This window comes from Ovis aries, chromosome 3 (assembly GCF_016772045.2).
Source record: "Ovis aries strain OAR_USU_Benz2616 breed Rambouillet chromosome 3, ARS-UI_Ramb_v3.0, whole genome shotgun sequence".
NCBI lineage: Eukaryota > Metazoa > Chordata > Mammalia > Artiodactyla > Bovidae > Ovis > Ovis aries.
In genome coordinates this window covers 112,359,417-112,375,994 of record NC_056056.1, presented here as the reverse complement: position 1 = coordinate 112,375,994, position 16,578 = coordinate 112,359,417, and the positions used below count along the sequence as shown (strand labels likewise).

The following is a 16,578-nucleotide window of genomic DNA, read 5'->3' as shown; positions in this document are numbered from 1 at the left end:
ATGGTAATATATGAGATAGTACTCAATATCATTAGTGATCAGGAACACACTAACTAAAGCCTCACTGATATACCATTGACACACCCAACAGATTGGCAAAAATATTAAAAAATTTGTCAATATTGATGTTACCATGGATGTGGGGAAAGCAGAACTAGCATACACTGTTGGGGGAAGTAAACAGATGGTAAACAATTTGGTGTTCTTAAAGACAAAGACACACGTGTACTCAGACCTAGGAGTTCTGCTTCTGGTTTAAACCTTAGAGATATATGTCTACTGGGATGCATTGCCAACAATATTTGTATCACCTATATTTTAAGAGGGACAAAGTAGAAACAACACAAGCCGATGGATAAATAGTACTATAGTCATGCAATAGGATTCTAATCAGCAGTGAAAATGCATGAAATACCAGTTGTGGCGTGCTGGCACATAATCGTAAAAGTCAAGGTAGTTATTTCTGAGGGAAGGAAGAGTAGATAGGGTCAAGACTGGCATGGAGTGGCATAGGGAGTGGTTCTCCCAGGATGGTGACAATTCTATAATTCTTGATTTGGGCGGTGGTTATGCAGCTAGTTACTGTATTCATTAAATTATGTTTTTATGTTTTATGTATGTTTCTGAAGTATGCGTATTTCCCATATTTTAAAAAGCCACTACATGTAAAAGTAGAGTCCATTTTTATTAATCTTTGGATCAGTTTATCAAAATTTGAATGGATGAATAAGAATTGAGACCCTTCTTTTCAGGAACTCTCAGTCAAGTGTGGGACCTGAACGTGAAAACAGACAGTTGAAATATTTTGTGATAAATAGGGTAGTGCAAATGTACCAAGTGCTGTGTCTCAGAGGAAACCTCTGACTGTGTTTATGCAGCCCAAACATGGCCTCCCAGAAGACGGTGGCCTTGAATCTAGAGAAGCACTCTGACATCCTAGAAACACCATGAATTTTAAAGTGAGACCTAACTTTAAATTCGCGCTGGTGCTGGCACCTGTTGATGTTTGCCACATTACTTAATTTCTGTAAGCCTCAGTTTTTTCAGTTATATAGAATGTACCTGATGTTTGAGGGGGAAATTATCATAGTATCTTAAAATTGCAAGTGTTCCTACAAACGGATACTGGTTACTTTATTGTTTTCACTAATATTATGTTAATTATCATGGTTGATGGATGAATCAGAATCAGCCCAGAGCAGGATATGTTAAAGGGATATAGACTAAGAAAGGATGCCATATTGAGAGCGGTCTAATACTTTGGAAGATTAAGGAAGGAGTATGGTGCTAGTAGTGAAAACCCCACCTGCAGGAGACACGCGAGACACTGGTTCAGTCCCCGCCTCAGGAAGATCCCCCGGAAGAGGAAATGGCAGCCCACTCCGGTCTTCTTTCCTGGAGAGTCCCATGGACAGAGGAGCCTGGGGGGCTCCAAAGAATCAGACATGATCAAAGCGACCTAGTAGAGCACATATGCATTTAAAAAAATTATTAAGGCGTGACCTACACATGGTTCATTGCACAACTTTCTGAGTTTCTAGTTATCTATCTACTCCAGTATTCTTGCCTGGAGAATCCCCAGAGGAATCTGGCAGGCTACAGTACGTGGGGTCACAAAGAGTTGGGTGTGACTGAGCAGCTAAGCACAGCACAGCACACAGCCATATGTGTAGCCACTCTCCAGGTCCCCAGAAAATCTTCTCAGGCCCCAGACCCCAGTCAGTCTCCTACAGCAAAACTCCACCGCTGTCCCAACCCCTGCCACCATAGGTTAGGTTTGCTAGCTGCTGTTTAGTCTGCTGAGTCATGTCCGACTCCTGTGACCCCGTGGACTAGCCCGTCAGGCTCCTCTGCCCATGGTATTTTCCAGCTAAGAGTGCTGGAGTGGGTTGCCACTTCCTTCTGCTAGTTCCTGACCTTTATATAAATGGAATTATATGGTATGTGCTTTTTTTTTTTTGATGGCGAGAGGTGGCTTTTTTCACTCAGTATTCTGTTTGTTGTTTTGTGTAGTGGTGATCGGTTCTTTTTCATTGATGTTTATCATTCCATTGTGTGACCGGAGCATAAAGTGTTCATTTATTCTACTGTTAATAGCCGTTTGAGTTGGCTCCAGATTTTGCTATTATGAATAAAACTGTTGTGAACATTTTGTACCTGTCTTTTAATGACCGTGTAACGCACTCATCTCTGTTTAGTACTTCTAGGATCAGAATTGCTCTGTTTTAGAATATGAGTACTTTCAACTTTAGCGGATGTTGTAAAACAGCTTTCCAAAGTGATTATGCCATTCCCATCAGTAGTGAATAGAGTTCCAGTTGTGCCATCGTCTTACCTGTATTTGGATGGTCCTCGTCCTTTTAATCTTAGCCATTTGGGTGGGGATGTAGGTTTCTGTCTTATGGTAGCAGTGAGGAGGATAGCAGGAAGAGAATTTACTGCCTGATATCACTAATGAGCAAACTTGGTAAAAGTCATGAACTGAAACTGTTCTACATTTTACTGATAATGGTCAGTAGTGTATTGTGGGGTGTGTGCTATGCTCAGTTGCTTCAGTCATGTCTGACTCTTTGTGACCCGGTGGACTCTAGCCCACCAGCCCCCTCTATCCGTGGGATTCTCCAGGCAAGAATGCTGGAGTGGATTGCCATACCTTCCTCCAGGGGATCTTGCTGACCTAGGGATCGAACCTGGATCTCTTACGTCTCCTGCATTGCAGGTGGATTCTTTACTGCTGAGCCAGGGGGGAAACCCATGCATTTTATTGATAACGGTCAATAATGTATTGTAGGATTCAGGATTTTATTTATAAATGTCACAGTAAAAAAATTAAGGAGTGATTTTAAAGTAATTTTAGATCCCCACACATGGAAAATAAATACAACTCTTAAGAAATATTTTGGCTGAGCCCTTTTTGGCTTCTAATAAATACAGTACATTCATGACTGACATTTTAAGATAAATATTGTTTTGCTCATTTTTAGGGAGCCATGTTTATGCAGTCTAAAGAAAAAGTCCTTCATATGATGCGTTTTGCTTTGCTTACCTTGGAATTATCCTTGAAAGCATACTGTACAATATGACAGTACCTTCTTTTTTAAGGCTTTTGTACATTTTGAACTATAGTCCATAGGGTTGCAAAGAGCCGGACACAACTGAAGCGACTTAGCATATGTGCACGCATACGGTAATTGCATTTTATGGTAATCATCTGCTTATTTGCACTTAGCTGAAACTCAGGGTATTTGACCGGACTTAGCCTTTTTTTTTTTTATCTGCTATAATTTTGAGTAATGCAGAAGTCATCAGGGCCGCCTTTTAAAATAATGATTTGCAAGTCTGAGGGATAGAACATCTTTTAAAATGGTGTTCATTTATTGGTCTGACATAATATACAACCTAGGTTTATGAGTGACCTGTTCTTTTTGTTTCTGGGGGATTTTTATTTAGTTTAGTCTTGTTTTTGTGTGTCCTTTTCCAATATTTGAAACTTTCTGCAAGACATATTTGCATGTTCAGAAAAGGTTTAGTCAAATTTATAACTTTGTTTTAATTTCCTGTTCTGTTGTTAAAATATTATGTGAATATAGATACAGTGACGTAGCCATTTTATTAGTCTAATAAATGCATTGATATAGATTTATCTGAAACCAAAACCACACTGGAGAAATTGAAGTAATAGTCGTCTTCTTATGAAAGTAAAGGAAGACATCATCTTTTTTTATATTTTTAGAAAATCTTTGTCCTTTTATACATATATTTGGAAGATCTTTGAAATAATGTTAATTCATTAGTATTAAGAATTGCCGATGTTTATTACTCTGAATACATATTTTTAGAATTTTTAAGCTGAATTATGTAACTTTGATTTGCTTCACACTAAAGTTTCAAATTCTGGTAAGTTTCATTTAAAATTCCATGTTAGATTTAATAAGGTTTTTTTTCCCCTCCTCAACTTTAAAATTGCCTGATCTTGCTCCTTACCAAAGATGGAAAAGGAAACAAAAAGATTTCTTTTTCATATTACAAAAAAGAAAAAAATTGGCAAAATCATTGAATTAAGAAAATAGAATGGATTTGTTTTAGCTAATATAAGTCAAATACAGAATAAGTGGTCTCACTGATATGTTAGAAATGATTTTTAAATGCTTCAGGCACTGATACTGCTGGTAACTTTTTAAGCACTGCTCTATGAATGATTATTTATGCACTATTATATAGGCTTTATTGGACTCAGAACAAATGGTTGTAGAGAAGAGTTAATGCTACTTGTCCACAAAAGTAGAAAGAGCTTCATTAAAGTGGACGCTGCACTTAGGGCGGCCGCACAAGTCTCAGCATTAGCGTTTCTCTGATTATACCCATACGACACTAACTCGAGACTGCTTTGGCATCGTGCTGTACTGGCTTCCCTGCTAGGATGGTAAGGAACCTGCCTGCAGTGCAGGAGATCTGGGTTCGATCCCTGGGTCGGGAAGGTCCCCTGGAGAAGGGAATGGCAGCCCACTCCAGTATTCTTGCCTGGAGAATTCCATGAGGAGCCTGGCAGGCTATATAGTCCATGGTGTCTCAATGAGTTGCACACCACTGAGTGACTAACACATATACATACTGCTGTATTAATGTTGCATGATTGGAAAGATGTGTGTATATATCCCAATGCACTCATATTTATCCTTTTAGAATTTATATAACAGTAGTCCGTGCTAAAGCTGAAACTCTAGTACTTTGGCCACCTCATGTGAAGAGTTGACTTATTGGAAAAGACTCTGATGCTGGGAGGGATTGGGGGCAGGAGGAGAAGGGGACGACAGAGGATGAGATGGCTGGATGGCATCACTGACATGATGGACGTGAGTCTGAGTGAACTCCTGGAGATGGTGATGGACAGGGAGGCCTGGCATGTTGCGGTTCATGGGGTCGCAAAGAGTCAGACACGACTGAGCAACTGAACTGAACTGAGTCCGTGCCAATGATAATATTAAGGGTCAATGTTAATTGAATATAGTGAAAGTGAAGTCTTTCAGTTGTGTCCGACTCTTTGCAACCCCATGGACTGTAGCCTACCGGGTTCCACCGTCCGTGGGATTTTCCAGGCAAGAATACTGGAGTGGGTTGCCAGTTCCTTCTCCAGATCTTCCCAACCCAGGGATTGAACCGGGTCTCCCACGTTGTAGGTGGACGCTTTACCGTCTGAGCCACCAGGGAAGCCTATATTGAATATATGCTATGTGCAGATGCTATGCTAATTGTTTTCTAGGCATCCTCATTTAATTCTCACAGTAAGCACATTGTTAGATTTTTTTTTTTTAAGTCGGTCCCTCAATTCAGATTCATTTCCCTAGTGGTCTTTTAACACCAATTCTGGAGTTGTTTTCCAGTTTGACAAGGGGTATGAAAAGTATGTTGGGTTGGTTCTTTGTTAGAAAACAACTAACTGAAATAAACATTCTGTGAGCACTGAATTCATTCCAAGTGCACACGCAGGAAAAAGAGGCATTTATCTTATGTTGATGGGTTCAGGGAAAGACACCAGTGCCTCTGTAAGCCTTGATTTATTCTAAAGAATTACTAGAGATGACCCCTAAGTAGTCTTTAAACTATAATAGTTTAAAGCTGTATGTTGAATCTAGGTTTCTTGCACTGATACACATCAAATATTGTATAATGTATATTTGAAACTGAATAACTTATGTGTATTTGCTTTTTATTACCTGTATATGTTCAAATGTGGTAATACTGAAATAATGACTGTTTTTTAAGGTTTTGAAAGAGGAAAGGAAGATGTTTCTCAAAATAAAGATGAATCTTCACTTTCTATGTCAAAGAGCAAGGTAAGCATATTGTCCTCAAGTATATGATCATAATATTTTTCTAACATTTAAGGTGTGTGAACTAACACCAAAATCTTATCAGATTTTTACAGAATGTATTTATGTTGGTATAGCTAAACCAGGTAGTATTTATGAGAAAAGGAACACTCCCCTGGGGCTGGTTTAGATGCGTTGGTTATTCAGAAATATAGCCGATTGGTAACCAGGGTATCTCCTGAGTGATACTGTACTGGTATGTCTGCTGCAGCACACATCTCAGACTTAAGTCTGAGGCTTCTGTCTGGAGAAAGTCAGGGTTCTTTTTTTTTTAAGTTTTAAGTGTTTTGGGTTCATTCAAATGACTGTCAAAAACATGTACATTTTAACAGTTAAAGACCAAATATCTTTTACTATAGCAGCATGCAACTGAAAACCAGTTTCTTAGAACAAAACAGAGTTCCTTAAATTAGTAGTTTTCGAATTGGGTCCTTGTATATATTCTTGGGCTTCCCTAGTAGCTCAGATAGTAAAGCATCTGACTGCAATGCAGGAGGCCCGGGTTCGATCCCTGGGTTGGGAAGATCCCCTGGAGAAGGAAATGGCAACTCACTCCAGTATCCTTGCCTGGAAAATCCCATGGACAGAAGAGCCTGGCAGGCTGTACAGTCCATGGGGTCACAAAGAGTCGGACACGACTGACTAACACATGTATTCTTAGGTCTGTTGAGAATTTTTCCTCTAAGAGTACTGTTCAAATTTGAGAAGTGCGGGGTGATGCATAGGCTTTCCTATGGGATTGTAATTCACTAGATTTTCTATACTTTGTCAGTGGATTTGACTTTTGACTTGTCTCTGGTCAGGTTTAGTAGCAGAAGAAGCTTTTTTGTTTATGGAATCAAACTTCAATAACTGTAAGAAAACCTGTTTCTTAAGCTAGTAAATTCTCTGCTGTTCTTAGAATAGGCTTTGCTTGTAAAACTGGACATTTTTTGTTCTGTTCTTCAGAGTGGTTGAGTCAGAGGATTCCATGATGTTTTATACAAATTTTATTCACACTTAACTTTTCATTACATAAAAGTCCATCCTCTATTTAATATGGGTAAAAGTATATAAGGTGAGAGTTTAGTGTCATACTTTGTATGTATAAAATACAAAGAGAAATACATGAGAAATGGCTTAATCACTTTACGAAAGATGCGTAAATTAACAAGGAGATAGTTTATCTTGGTTCTGCCATGATTCAAAATGCAGTGAAATTTATGGAATTTTAAAAACCTATTTTCAAGCAGTTAATACGAGCATTGGTGAATGTATGTTTAATTGGTATTGAAGCCTAAACTCCATACCTACCTGCCACAGCTTCCCAGTCTCTCAACAGGAGAATGGGGGAGGGGCAGAAGGGGTCGGGAGGAGAGGGAGCCTGGAAAGGGAAGCAGTGCAGATTAATGAAAAACAAGGAAACTCGACTACACCTCGAGTGTAATAGCACTGAATTGTATATGAACTTTAAAATTAGAAATTTGGTTCCTCAGTTGCACACGCCACATCTCAATAACTCACTAGCCATATGTAGCTAGTGGCTACCATATTTAACTATTCAGATATAGAATATTGCTGTTATTCAGAAAGTTCTACTGGACACCAAGCACTCGCTACTTTAAGGTTTAAAAAGTGAGTTTGAATCTTGATTCTCATACATTGCCTATGATTTATTAGATGCTAATTACAATGATATTAATAACTAGTTTGTATTAAGAGCTTGCTAAGTGTCATTTTAACTCTCTTAACAATACTAGAAGACAGGTATTATTGGCCCCATTTTATAAATGAAGCTTAGAGAAGTTAGATAGCTCTCCAAGGGTCAAAGTGTTAGAGCTAGAATTCACAGTGGCTTCAGTTTTCTTCTCTGTACAAAGGAGATAAAATCTAACTCACAGATTGTGATACTGTAAGTGCCTGACAAAGTACCTGGTTAATAATAGGTGTTTGAGAACTCATTTTCCTTCCTTTGAATAAAGAACTACAGTGAATGATTGGGCTTCTTGGTGTGGTAACTATTTGGTGTAAGTAAAATTGTACTCCTTCTGTTTTCCAAGAGCCGAATCTTACTGATTCTTAATCTCAGTTTATTCTGTTACCTTAAGAGATACAGTCACTAGCTTGTCCTTGAATAGTTTAACATATATTCTACTGTATTACTTTTCAGAAGAATCCTAAAATATATGCATTTATATCAAGCCTTATTCTCATGAAATTATGAAGATTTTGTTCTTACCTAAGTAACTTTGGAAAACAGTCTTGTTATTCCTTCTATGATTGATCTGTATAACTGAGGCCATTAAATAATTTTAACCTTATGCTTTTATGAATTTGATGCAAAAAGTATCAGTACTATCATTTAGGTAATTGATTTTGCAGCTAAGTGTTATTTCTTAAAAATACATAGTTGAGACCAATAGGCACAACCGTTCTTTACCTTGGCCCCTACCATTTTAGAGATGAAAGCAGTTCCTGTTTCTTATGCATCCTGTAAATGAGTGAATTGAAGAAGGCAGTTAATCAGATCATCTCTTCCTTTTAGCATTTTTAAATTAATTTGTAATTGTCTGTCTCAATGAAAGGAATTGCCAACATGAGTAATATTTCTGGTGGGGTAAAAGGAATCCTCTTACAAGGATAAGGAGTTTCTGAGCTGAGATCTCATGACTTGATTCTCCAGTCATCAGTCTCCTTGCCTGAAGGTTTGCTAAGTCATCTATCACTTGCTATAAGAAATACGTTTACTTGGACATTAAAAAAAAAACCTTTCCAAATCCAAAATATCTGATAGAATCATAGTAACATCATTATTGCTATTATTCTTATGTCTACAGTATTTTAGTTTTCAAAGCAAGTCGAAAGTATTCTAGTTATGTTAATGTTCCATTTATCTGAAGATTATATTTTTGTCAACACTTGCAACCTAGGAGATAGTCACAAATCTGAAACACAATATATATCAAGTACTGTGTTAAACACATCGTGCACACTGCCTCATTACCCAAAGCAACGCTATGAGTTAGTAGGAATATCCTTATTTTATAAATAAGGCAATTAAGACTGGAAGAGAATATCTTCCCATAGTCACACAGCCCATAAGGTGTCATCATTAAGACAGTGGTCAGTAAGGTTATCAAAGAAGGAAACTTAGTTTAATAAGATATTTCCAATAAAAACAGTTTATGATTCTTGATATTTAAAAGGTAACTTGTTGATTCATGAGACAATATTATGTTGAAAAGAATATAGAACTTGGTCACTGGATTTCTTTTCTTTCCCCAGACTAGCTCACTGTATGGCAGGATTTCTTGAAGTATATGTGCTGTAATTTAGCAAGCTCTTGGTATAGCCATTTGGCCTCCTGGTCCCTTAGATACCAGAATCATTTAGGAACCAACCTCCAAGCCAGTCTTGTCATGTCTAGGGAAATAGATTTCCTGTTGTTCATAAAGATGAGTCTTAAATTTGAGTCTGAGATTCTGTATGAATAGTTGTAAAAAGATGAGCAATAAATGTAGTGAGAGGGCTAAGAGCATGACACTGAGAATTGGGCCAGCAGAGTACACATCCCAGGTCATCTTCTTATGGCTCTGTGACTTTGGAAAGTTGTTTAATCTGTTAGTCTTAGTTTCCTAATTAGCAGAAGAAATGGCTACTGTCTCGTAAGGTGGCTTTGAGAATTGAAAGAGGCAGGACACATAAAGTATTTATTATAGTACTTGGTAAAGAGTCAAACAATCGTTCATTTTCACTAACTTTTAAGTTAATACTATGGAAATTCTGTACTTAATAATATCTAAAAAGTACATTATAATATACATTTCCCTATTAAGCTGTGGGAAATAGAAACCATTATATTCCTCTGACAGTAGCTGTGTCATCTTTGAGTTTCCAGCAGCAAGGAGAGGACAGAGACCTGTTTGGCTTGATGACTTTTGTGAAATGGTTTTGATATCACAGTATATCTTGTCATCATGAAAGTAAGCCGTGTGATGTTTCAAGTGCAGTTCTCAAAGGAGTAACTTTAACAAAAATTTAATTAGGTTAATCCCCACCTTCTACACGGAGTGTAGTTTGCAGTTCCCTTCCAGTTCAGCCGCTTATTTTACCATCAGCATAATAATTCGTATTTTGTACTAAATAGCAGAGGCATTTTTTAAGAGAGATGAACTGCCAATGCTAGTTTCATTTGGATAATTCCAAAGGTATTCATTGAGCCCTTGCTTTACTAAGTTACTTCGGTTGTGTCCAACTCTTTTCGACCTTATGGCCCATAGCCTGCCAGGCTCCTCTGTCCATAGGATCCTCCAGACAAGAATACTGGAGTGGGTTGCCATGCCCTTCTCCAGGGGTTCTTCCTGACCCGGGGAACAAACCCAGGCCTCTTACGTCTCCTGCATTAGCAAGTGGGTTCGCACCGCTCGCGCCACCTGCAAAGCCCAGGTTAGCCCCGGTGCTGTCTGGCTGCAGTTGTTGAACAGGTGTGGTGCTGTGCTCGTGGTTCTTCAAATTGAGTGAGGGAGTTTATTTCCCAGTGTTCTTCCTCCTTGATCACATCTAGGATATTACACACATCTGGCCATTTAAACACTTGAAAGCTACCATTTCAATCAAGTCCCATATACGTTCTTGGCCCTAGGAGTAATGCTGTGAACTTGAAGCACCTTCTCCCGTGTCTAACAATAGACAAAAATGAAATTCACAGGACAGTGAAGGAATACGTCCACTCTTATTGTTCCAGTATTTATAGAAGCAGCTTTTAGTTTTATATTCTTCTACTCTGGTAGAAGAAAGTAGTCTCCTTGGAAGAGGACTGGATTACCAGCACTAGGTTCTGATCCCTGCTATTGACTGATTATTTAGAAAATCAATGTCCATGAGCCTCCCTTTCATGATTTGTAAAATGGAGATAAAACCACTTGTTATGCCTGTTTTTCAAGATTCTTACAAGGATCAAATTGAAATATCAAGTATAAGCAAAATCAGGAAACAAGTTTGAGGCATTAATATTTATTTTTTGAGGCACTGGATAGTTAGAAAGAAGTGCTGGGAATATTGTTTTTTAAACACTGTACAAATTAGGGTATTTCAGTACTAGTTTCTAAAGATGTTTGTATCTACACCCTTTGGAGAAGGAATAGTAACAGGGCAGTGTTTGCAGCAATTTGCTAGTTTTTTCGTTTTTAGAATATTTCAATCTAAAAAATTACACTGCTTTGCACTTTGTCCTAAGAATTATTTTGTATAAAATAACTATATTCTTTAGAACTACTCTGAAAAACAGAATGCAGAGATTTTCAAATGATCTTGTTTAACCTTACGTTGTACGCTGATTTATTGACAGGTTTTTATTTTTGTGTTTCTGTGGCTTTAATGTGGATTAGTTTTCAAACCCAAGTACTGTGTAAGAAAAATCAGTGTTTGGAAATTGATATTTGCCTGAAATCACAGTAGTGAATGGGAAGAAGGTCACAAACATAATTTGAACATCAGTTTTATGTGCCATATGTATGTGGAGAATGAGTGACAGTTTTAATTATTATTTCTCTTTTCTTCCTGCCTGTGTGGTTTAGTCTGAATCTAAACTTTATAATGGCTCAGAGAAAGACAGTTCAGCTTCAAGCAAGCTTACAAAAAAGGAATCGCTCAAGGTTAGTTTCCACAGTTATTTTATAACTAATGTTACGCTTTACCTGTGCTTTTGAAAGTGGGCTAGTAAGATAAAGAAGTATTTGTATTCCTAAAGGAAAAAAAAATGTTAATGTTTGTGTTTGCGTGGCATGCTGGAGTCAGCTGAAAGGGCTTTCTGATGACGTCCCAGCGCTGCTCTGCCCTCCGTGGGAGGGGGGCTGAGGACTGGATGTCTGCACAGGTGTGCTATGGAACACCTGGTGGGACGCTCTCTGCCCTTTGAACTTAGCGTTTACTGACTGCTAGGTCATGGGCTGAATTTGGTCCACAGGTAGATACATTTTGTGTGACCTACACAATGTCTTAAACATCTGAGCCAACAGTTACGGGTCCAGGTCTCCAGCTTCCCTTAAGAAACGGGTAACACTGGACGTGCCTTCCAGAATGGCCGCAGACCCTGGAGCTAAGGAGCGCATGCTTTCTGATTGACTCCTGATTCCCATACGGTCTGTTTTGCCACCCCCCCCCCCCCCCGCCCTGTTCCATATCTGACCCCATATGCATTTACATTTATAATCATGTATTAAATCTGTTAATTCACTTATGCACGTTAAAAAGACCAAAGTCTAAATATTTTTTTTTACTGTGTAATTATTAAGATTTTGTTGTGTGTATGTAGTCTCTTTACCATTAAGTGCAACTAGAACAATTTTGTGTTTTACTTTAGGAAAAATCACTGATAGGTTATCTTCTATTCATAAGCAACGCAAAGTAATAAATAATAAGACTGCTCCACTGCTGCTTTCCCGGAGTATCTCAGAAGTGACTTAGGAAGGGTAAAACTTTGATAATTTGAATGTATTAATTTCACTGTTGTGGTTTCTTAATTATTTACTTATATCTTACATATTAGTGTCAGGAAAGAGAGCAAGATTGCCAGTCCTAAATAGTTATAGCATTGCTTGTGGTATGAAAAACTGGCAACAGAGTAGATTACCATCAGCAAGAGAGTATATTAAGAAAAATGATAGGAGCAGCATAGCATGGCGGTTCAGACTCGTCTTTTAGGGCCAGTCTGCTTCTGTTTGCATTCTGCTTCACGGCTCAGAGATGTGGCGCTGAGCAGTCTGCTCTCTGTGTACCAGGTTTCCCCATCTAGGGAATAAGGAGAGGTACAGTCCTACTTCCCAAGGCTATTGTAGGTATTAAATGCGGTGATACATGTAAAGTGCTTACGGTAGGGACAGGTACACAGAAGGCGTCCAGTAAATGTTACCTCTTACTGTTTTATTCATAGGAAGAATCCTTTGTAGCAGTTAAAAGAATGAGGTAGGCAAGGAATGGAAATAGAGTTGAAATACTCCAAGAAATATTGGAGAACCTTTTTTTATGTGTTAGAAAAAGCAAAAGCAAACACACAAGCTATGTATTTGAGAAGACCTGAGTGTATAGTGTTTCCTGAGCGTTATAGTGTTTTCCTGCAGGTTAACAGTGATCAATTCTGGGGATCAGAATAGGAGAAGGTATGTTAAAAATGGTTTTTAGCTTTTGTTTTGTTGAAATTTTTACCAAGAGTTTATATTCATGTATTGTGTAACTTTAAAAGGGTAAAATTCTTTAAAAAAAAAAAAAAAAAAAAAAAAGCTCTTCTGTCCTAAGATGCTAGAATTCTAAAAGAGGTTTAAAATTTTATTTTACAGGGTAAAATTTTTACATTCCATAAAGTTAAAAAATTGAGAAGAAACTGCCTGTTTCTGATGAATTTTTTATTTTTCTATGATTTCTGTAAAATAGGTACAAAAGAAAAATTACCGAGAAGAAAAGAAAAGAGCCACAAAGGAGTTACTCAGCACAATCACTGATCCCTCTGTCATTGTTATGGCTGACTGGTTGAAGGTCAGTTTGCATGGTCTTGAATTCAGATTGCTGGGTATCTACCAACTGGCATAGGAAAGCCCAGAGTGCACCTGCCTAAAGCCTGCGAGACAAAAAAACTCTAGGGTGATTTTTTTCACTGACGAAGAAGCCATTAATTGTATCCCAGAAGGTCTGTGTTCCCATCTTAACGGAGAGCAGGAACCTTGATGTCGGCTGTCTTGACTGTAACATCGAATACGGATAGCAGTGCTTTTTAAAAAGCTTTGTGATGATATATGTGACAGGACATGGTCTAATCAATGTGGAGTAAAGAAATACTCTGTGTGCTGTTCAAATTCTCATTTAGTATGATTGTAGGCTTGGTGTGTATGCATTTTGGTGAAGATATGAGACAAAGTGTAAAAGTTGTCATTTGAAAAGCTTCAATTTTCCAAAAAACATACATATTGCTATTTCCATATCTTATTCTTTTAGCCTCTGGTTATTCCTACTTATTTTTATTTCCATTTCTATCATCCTAGTCACTCTATTCTCTGTATCACTATTATTTGTAGGATATTTGGTAGGAATTTTTTAGACTAATGCTAACTTTGAGAATGATCTTGTAAGACCCTGACTCCCAGAAAGTTTCAGTACCCGGCTTTCACCTAAAAATCACCCCAGCCCTGAAAAGCTTTTCTCTTTCCCCAGGGGTAGGTACAGCCTTCAAACTAAAATCTTTGTGAGATCTGTCATGGAAGTCCTCTTACTAAAATGGGAGTCTAGTGGTATTTCCTTGACAGTTCAAGTAGTACTGAGGTCTTCTTGCCTACTATTCTGAAAACACCTGTGGACTTACATTGGCTCTACTTACTAATCTTTAAGCTCCAGATCTCGGTACTAGGAAAGTATGTTTTAATGGCCCCTGACCTGGCCAGGAAACAGGATTCTTTTGAAAATGTTGATGTGATGCAGTCTCCCACTAGAATTTAAGTTCCTTGGAAGTAGCAGCCGTGCTGTTTTCACATTTATTTGTAGTGCTGGCTAATTAGTAGCTTAACGAATATACATCTAGTGAATTTAAAATGTACATTGTTTGAAAATTTTAGAGTAAAACACCCTATTTGCCTCTATTCATTTAGTACCTTGTGAAGCAAAAAAACAGACCTTTATTTCTTAAAATAAACTTATCTTTTTGTAGATTCGTGGTACCCTAAAGAGCTGGACTAAATTGTGGTGTGTGTTGAAACCCGGTGTGTTGCTGATCTATAAAACCCAGAAAAACGGTCAGTGGGTAGGAACAGTCCTTCTGAATGCCTGTGAGATCATTGAACGTCCATCAAAAAAGGATGGCTTCTGTTTTAAACTTTTCCATCCTCTGGAGCAGTCTATTTGGGCAGTGAAGGTAAGTAAGCACTTGTTACACAGGCGAAAAGTAAGGGTGACAGTCTGTGAGTAGAGCTGAGCCACGTCAGTGAGTGGCTGGCGAGCGGTTGCTGTCCTCTGCCAGAGCTTTCTTTCTGTCCGCAGCCCCGTTGTTCCTCCTCCTGTCTCTGCCCACAGTGAAATGTGCACCGTAGTGCTTAGTTTATTTTACCTCTAAGATCAAACTTTTTTTTTTAACTTCATTTTTATTTTATTTTATTTTATTTTAATTAAGATCAAACTTAAAAATTTCTCCAGAAAATGTTTCTCAAATTTATGTTGTACCCTATTCTCTCTTGTCTGTGGGGATTGTTTCTACTATTCTTTTAGTTTGCAATTACTAGCTTTGCTTTGTAATAGTGTATCTGGTTTGCTGTGACTGTTTTTCTCTTGATCAATTTGTCAGACTCCCTAGAACAGAAGCTGCCTTTTCTTTTGGTGGTCTTTCCTGCAGGGATGTAAACTTGTGACTGGAAGCCTGTAAGCAGAAGGGGTCTTATTTACTCTTGAGAGGCAGCTTTCTTGGAAGATGGAGCTCTAATGCTTTTATAACTAAAAAGCATGACTGTGGTCACTCCTATGAATAGGAACAGAATAATGTTTGTAAATTTCTGCTTTGTGTCAGGGACTCTTTTCAGCATACTATATGGAATCTTTTTTTAAATTCTCCTACCTGTAAGGAGGATACAAATTTCTCCTATTACCCAGATAAAGAGATTGAGGCCTAAAGAAGTTACTTAAGTAGTTTTTCTAGTATGGAGTCATACAAGATTGAAACCCAGGCAATTTGACTCATGGGCTTACCCTATAGTGTTCTAGGAACTGAACTGTAAATTATAAAGCCATTTGAAAACACCCAGGGGATACTGTAGGATTTGTTGAAATCATATTGATTTGTTTCTACTTTTTTCATTTTGAATGTTCCTCCTTACTTCCTGAGGTGTATGCTTCTTAAAATCCGTTTTATTCTTTGACAACTTAAAAAATTATTTTTCCCCAGACCTAGTAAAAGTTCATTTCTCTCTTTCTTATATTTCCAGCTGTTTCTTTAGGCTTCCAGAAATTTAGTATTTCTTAGCTAGTAGTTTTTGTAGTGTGGAAATTCTCCATTAAATTAAAATTTGGTCTAGTATGTTAAATTTTAGGCTTTTTAAAAATATGTAAACCATCTGCAGAGATAATATTAAGTGTTAACTATAAATTCAGTTTTCTGGTAAGGAAGTTAAGTTTGGTGGAAGAGGAAAGCTTTCCTGACTGCTTGGCATTTGCTCTCAAGAAGCATGAAATTAACGCTTGCTTGCTTTTAAAAATTATAATCTATGCCTTACTTAGTTTATTACAGATATAATGCATAATATAAAGTTGAAATCTCATAATACTATACACCATTTAATTGTTATTTTGCTTTTTAAGGGTCCAAAAGGTGAAGCAGTTGGATCAATAACTCAGCCCTTACCTAGCAGTTATTTGATCATCCGAGCCACTTCAGAGTCAGATGGTAAATAGAAATAATGGATTGGATTTCGATCCTCATTTTTAAGGGTTTATTTCATATATGACTGTGTTTTCCTTTGGGAAATTTGTCTTTAGTATGGAATGTCAGTAAAGGTATTACAATCATAAATTATTTAGAACACTAAGTATTTATATCATCAACTTGATTGACAAGCAGGGAAATCTGATAGAAAGGAAGCATTGTATATTGAGTGATAAATTAGCAGCCTGGAGTTTCCACTTCATCTTTCATGACATATCAACACTCTCTTGGCTTGGCTAGTGTTGTCTGTGGTAATTCATTGTTTTGTCATTTTAG

General features: G+C 37.6%; 1 protein-coding gene across 15 annotated transcripts in view; it reads left to right on the top strand.

Annotated features, from left to right (window-relative positions):
- The window catches only part of OSBPL8 (oxysterol binding protein like 8), a 168,604-nt gene that overhangs the window by 115,021 nt on the left and 37,005 nt on the right, over positions 1-16,578 (top strand). For all 15 annotated transcript variants that reach the window (XM_042246538.2, XM_042246535.2, XM_042246539.2 and 12 more), the window contains 5 exons: positions 5,764-5,834; positions 11,426-11,503; positions 13,278-13,379; positions 14,542-14,745; positions 16,179-16,263. In XM_042246538.2, the coding sequence (XP_042102472.1) occupies positions 5,764-5,834; positions 11,426-11,503; positions 13,278-13,379; positions 14,542-14,745; positions 16,179-16,263 (540 nt within the window). The remainder of the gene's footprint in view (positions 1-5,763; positions 5,835-11,425; positions 11,504-13,277; positions 13,380-14,541; positions 14,746-16,178; positions 16,264-16,578) is intronic.